This window comes from Raphanus sativus, chromosome 6 (genome assembly GCF_000801105.2).
Source record: "Raphanus sativus cultivar WK10039 chromosome 6, ASM80110v3, whole genome shotgun sequence".
Classification (NCBI taxonomy): domain Eukaryota; kingdom Viridiplantae; phylum Streptophyta; class Magnoliopsida; order Brassicales; family Brassicaceae; genus Raphanus; species Raphanus sativus.
In genome coordinates, this window is record NC_079516.1 from 34263723 (window position 1) to 34269722 (window position 6000).

Genomic DNA, 6000 nt, shown 5'->3' on the forward strand with positions numbered 1-6000 from the left:
AAATTATTTAAACAAACATTTCTAATTGTTACCGAGATTAAAATATACAAATTATAAAAAACAATAGTTTTTTTATATATATAGTTTTTGAATAATATTGTTTTTGGTTATAAAATATACACATTTTTAAAATTAAAATTTGTACAGTGAATCCTCTATAAATTAATAATGTTGGGACTACACCGAAACTATAAAAAAAAAAATTTATAGAAGCTATTAATTTATCGATAATTGAACCGAAAATTCAATGTTGGGACTATAAAATTATAATATTTATAAAAAATAGTGTATATTAATTTATAGAGTATTAATTCAAAGAGTTTATACTGTATATAAACGTTAATATGTGTGAGATTCAAAATTTATAGGTAAAATATTTAGTGCTTTTAATTGTTACTGAGAAAACGAAAAAAAAAATCAAATAAACTTTAATTCCACAAAAAATAATGTATTTTTATTATAATATTGTTTGTGGATATATTATATAGTCTTTTATTTTTAAGTTTCAAATACAATGTTAGTTGGTTAAAACTCAATATTTATAAGGCCTAATGTAAATTGGTTTACATAATTGTATGGCCATTTATTTGTAAAGCAACACAATTTTAATAATTTTCCAAAGCCCATTAGTTAAACCATTTATAATGTGTATTTATGTTGGCTTAAATTAAGTTGTTAGTCATGTTGATATATTCAAAGTACCAAACAGATTTAAGTAGCCAAACACCTACTATTCTAGAGAAGGTCCAAATTTAAATGACAACTTCTAAATGGTAGATAAATTTTAGGACCCTAAATTAATATAGTAGATTGATTAGACCTCCGAACAGGTTCAAAATTTTGGTATCAGAACCAAATGCTACCTGAATTAAAATATTTTGGGTATCCGAATATATCTGAATCAGATTCTTATTCTTTAAATATATTAATTACTTTTAGGTATAATATTCAAAACAAAAAAAATATTCAAAGCATATAAGATATTTTGAAATTGTCCAAAATAACTAAAAATATATACAAATAGCCAAAATTGAATGTATAGAATACCTAAACAAAACTCAAAATACCATAAGTATTTGAAATATCTATTGATTTCCTATTCAAATATTTAAGTTAAACCGATTTTATGTTAAAATTAGGTATTTTGACACACGTTAATCAAATTTATATGTTATTTCATATTTAGATGTTCAGAATTTAAAATTTATATAAATTTTAAAATTTTAAAATAATTTAAACAGATTATCCGAATCTGAACTGAATCCACAAAGACCAAACTGAATCCGAACCAAAATTTATAAATATCTAAGCGGGCAGAAATTTTATGATTTCAAATTATTTACAAATATTTATTTTCATCTTAGAAAATATAATTATTTTTATTTTACATAATCTGGCACAACATTTTTCTTAGTTTTAATTTTTTTTTGTCTTTAATGAAGGATCGTTGGAACATATATATTTCGCCATCGTCGTCTTCTTCTTCTCTCTTCTCTGACCTAATACTTTTCTGAGCATCATGACCTTTTTACTCTGTTTTCATTTGTTTTCATCACTTTCTTCTAATTTTATCGATAAATTCATCGAATAACTTGTGAAATTACATAAAAGTGAAAGAAAAGATGATCTCATTTTCCAAACGATCGGAGTTTTTTCGAACATGGAAATGTAACGTGCTTACAAGCCGCGGAAGCTGCCGACCGCATCTACGCCTGCGGAATCTGCGGCGTTGACAGCATTTTCGAACATGGGATCAGAAATGTAACGTTATTCCTTTTATTTTATTTATATTTGTTATAGAAAAATATATTGCAAAAGCCTTCACCAGCTAGCTCATCACCTTCTTGGTCTTTAAAAGGATATCCCCATACGTAGAAGTTTTCACACATCATCCATTTACACAGATATAAGCCACCATGTCTGGGTGGTTCACCGAACTCGAAGACGTCTTGTACTCCATAGTGGAATATATCCCACTAGTCGGCACCGTGTACTCTCTAAAGCGAGCCATTATCGCATATACCACGGAGGATTGGAAGCGATATTGGCAGTCCGTCGGCAACTTTCTCGAAAGCTCCGCCCGCGATGTCATTCTCTTAAGCGAGATCGCCGAACCCATCCCAGTCGTCCTTTTACACACCATGGCCGAGTCGTTCACCGACAAAATGCTTGAGCTCTACCATCACGACCCCAAAAAGCCTGAGATCGAAATCACCAAAAACCTGGATAAACGAAGCGGACATGTACTCATCGCCGAGTCCTCACAAGGCAAGTTCGAGAGTGAAGTCTTCGGAGGCAAAGCCAAGGGTCTGCACCACTTTCACGGGGCTGTGTTCATTGGTACGCTCACTGACTCCAGATATGCCCCGAACGGCGAGGAGATCCGGTTTGATATTCCGCGCGGATTGTACGACGGGGCACGAGTCACCTTCTCGTGGAAATGGACTACAGACTGGAATGGAAACAAGAATAGACCTGAAGCCACGTATGGTCGTATTAAATTGAAAGCCGGCACACCCACGGGGTTTGAATTGTCCAGCCGCAAGGGTGCTGCCGGATGGGAAGGTTATAACTTTTGGGGTCAGGTAGTCTCCAAGGACCAAATCAAAGCAAAAACCACAATCAATGGTAGAGAAACTCAGATTGTCTTCGAAAGGCTGGCCGGAACTTGATTTCAGCATTCGAAGTTGATAGAGTTACAGAACCGAACGGACACGTCTCAAACCAAACCAAATTTCCAAACCGAAATACACTACGCAATTGTTTCTTTTCTGCATTTTGTTTCGGTTGATAATAAGAAGAGAATAGGTCTTCCTTCTAGATAGGAAACCATCTCCTCCACTTTCTCTTAATTCCCATGTTCAAAGGAGTTATGACTCCACTTTGTTTCTGTATCTTCTCTATTTAATTGAATGAAAAAGCCAAAAAAGAGGCAATCTTAATTGTCCAAAAGTGAAGTTTTATTGTTCTTACTATGTTCTAAAGCTTTGAAGAAGTTCATAGCTATCAGAAGTATACAAGCACCTGAACCTGGTTCTTTCAACAGCGAGACCCTCTACTAAATAATTTATCGTTGCTTTTTTCATATTCAGTACTTGAAAAATGCTAATAGATAGACAACAGATTTTTCCGTTGTTTATTTGGATTTAGCTTATTATCTTTATCAGTTTTTTAATATCATTATATTAATAAAAATTTGGTCGGTCTAGATCCTCTAGTGATGGAGGTCTGACCCAACCCAGCCCAGACTCTATCCCCACTCTATATTTGAGAAGTGATTTGCCACATGTCTTCTCTACAATTGTTTTTACAAAAAAAATTGTGACGTGGCTATTAAGATTGATGACATGTCATATGGTTAAATATGACATGGACAATTACTTTTAATGCTACTATATATTTTTGGAAATCTTTTTAGAATATGACAATAACTCATATGTTATATTTAATATTGATTTATATTTTTGGTAAACTTTGTAGAATATGGTAATAACTCATAAATCATCACTAAAATTAATATATTCAAATATGACATTTTGAATTTCGAAATATTATATAATTTTACTTTTATAATTATAAAAATTTTATTATCTAAAATTTTCTGATTTTTTTTTTAAAAATTAAATCGTAATATCATTAGTTTCTTTTAGATATCTACAAATTATATAAATACTATTTAGTTTTAATTTTTGATAACTATACAATTTTATATGATTTTTAGTAATTTTTTACAAGTTGATTTAATATATTTAACCAAATGAAATAAATAATTTTTTGTATCTAAGATTTTAACTTTATATATACATATATATTCTTAAATATAATTTTAAAAAATATTCTCTTAATTTTATGCTTAATTAATGATATTTATATTAATTATTTGTCAAAATAATAAAATATATAATATTAGTAAATTACATTTTAAAATATGAAATTTAACTTTTAAAAAATTCATCACAATACATGGTGCAGGAAAACACCTAAATTAATAATTGTGACATGACTACTAAAATTGATGACATGTCTTATAGATTAATATGACATGAAAAATTATATTTAATGTTAATTTATATTTTTGGTAAACTTTTTAAAATATGGTAATAACTCATATATTATATTTATTGTCGATTTATATTTTTGGACTTTTAAAAAATATGGTAATAACTCATAAATCATCATCAAAATAAATATATTCAATTATGGTATTTCAAATTTCAAAATATCATTTAAATTAAAAACATTTCAAAATATATACATATTTTTAGAAAATTACAAAAATAAATCATAAAATCAAATTAAATCATAAAATCATTAGTTTCTTATATATATCTACAGATTTTATAAATATTGTTTAATTTTAATTTTTGACAATTATGCAATTTTACATATTTATTTAATATATTTAATTAAAATAAATAGATAGAAAAATTTACCTAAGATTATAGTTTTAAATATATACATGTACATTCTTAAATATAATTCAAGATAAACAAAATTGTTTTTATCTTAATTTTAATTTTCAGTTAAATCAAATTTATATTAAAATATTGATAAGAAAAAAGAAATTTATAATATTAATAAAAAAATAAATATAATTTATATTTATCTTTTAAAAAATATTTTAAAATTGTTTTACTGCACATGGTGCAGGAAACACCTAGTTCCTATTAAATTCGCTTCACTTTTTTTTGTTTACATCATATAATATATATTTTTTTACAATTTATATATTTTTAAAATATTTATTATATTAAATTTATTTTGTTAATGAATTTGAATATTATATACTAAAAATATTTGTTATTCTAGATATTACTTTAGATATGCTTAACACATGCACAGTTAATTTTTAAAAAATGATTTAAGTTCAAAATACCTATGGGAATTGAGGTATGCTATCTCAAAAATGAAATGTCTTAGACTTATTTGGCGAGACTCATTTTGTGCTTGGTTAAACATGTCATGCTTAATGTACACTAATAATGTCTAGTAAAGGTAAGTGCTGGAAAAAGAAACACTTTTACTTTCCTTTTTGTTCTTAGAAAGTTTAAGTCTTTAACATGCAATTACAACCTGAAACAAGTAGGCCGCTGGTAATGCTTCTGCTCAACATGTCCTGGTTATATGATTACTTAGCAAGAAGTTCAGCGTTTTATGCTTTATTGCAGAATTTTTAGGAATAGTGCTGCCGCCGCATGTGCATAACATTATCGTTAAAATGTTTATTAGCTAGACAAAGAAGTATAAGCCTTGAGATTTTAAGATTTTTAATGTGGGATAAGTTCAACGAAAGTTCTCAAAATTGGCTTACGATGATCACGCATGTTCAGTTTTGACATGTTGTCTTTCGCAGATATATGGGCTAAAAACACTTGTGAAAAGTTTCTTGCCTCGCTCGCCATGGTGAAGTCGTAAGGAAAATCGATGACTTGTTAAACGTTTTGAAGAAAACACTAAGATCACATGGATTTGATGGCATCAAATTAGGTATGTTCTTTTGGCAAATTCCTGGTCCTTGTTGACTTCTCATATGATCTAAGGTCCTTACTTGCTCTTAAGATTTGTAGCGATGGCACGGGAGGTCGGGAGCTAATGTTAGACTGGCTGCTGCTAAAGCTGATTTCCATCCTGCACAACCAAACAATTTTAAAAGGATTTTTGAATATTATCCTAGCTTATTCTTTCAAGATTTTTTTAAGTGATGGCAAGCCATGAATTGACTTTTACAGTGACCACGTAATGGATCCTGCATATCTTAACTTATGAGAGTATCTACCTTTGCATATGAGACATATGCAAAAGTTGCTCTAGTGGAATTGGCTTGGGTTTATTATGGTGATTTGTTCCAGAAAAAAGGGATGTTACTAGTCTAGTTAACCATTTAGTGGCAGTGAGGGCTGTCTGACTTGTAATTGCTTCTTTTGGTCTCTTGTACTAGATATCTATGTTCAGAAAGTTGGATTAGTTTGATGAGTTTATGGTGCACTTGATTGGTTTTCT

General features: G+C 29.0%; 1 protein-coding gene across 1 annotated transcript; it reads left to right on the forward strand.

Moving 5' to 3' along the window:
• The first annotated feature begins 1916 nt into the window (after window positions 1–1916).
• On the forward strand, window positions 1917–2672 carry LOC130495789 (iso-A82775C biosynthesis cluster protein B-like). The gene has a single exon (XM_056987302.1). The coding sequence runs from the start codon at window positions 1917–1919 to the stop codon at window positions 2670–2672; it is 756 nt and encodes a 251-aa protein (XP_056843282.1).
• The last annotated feature ends 3328 nt before the right edge of the window (window positions 2673–6000 follow it).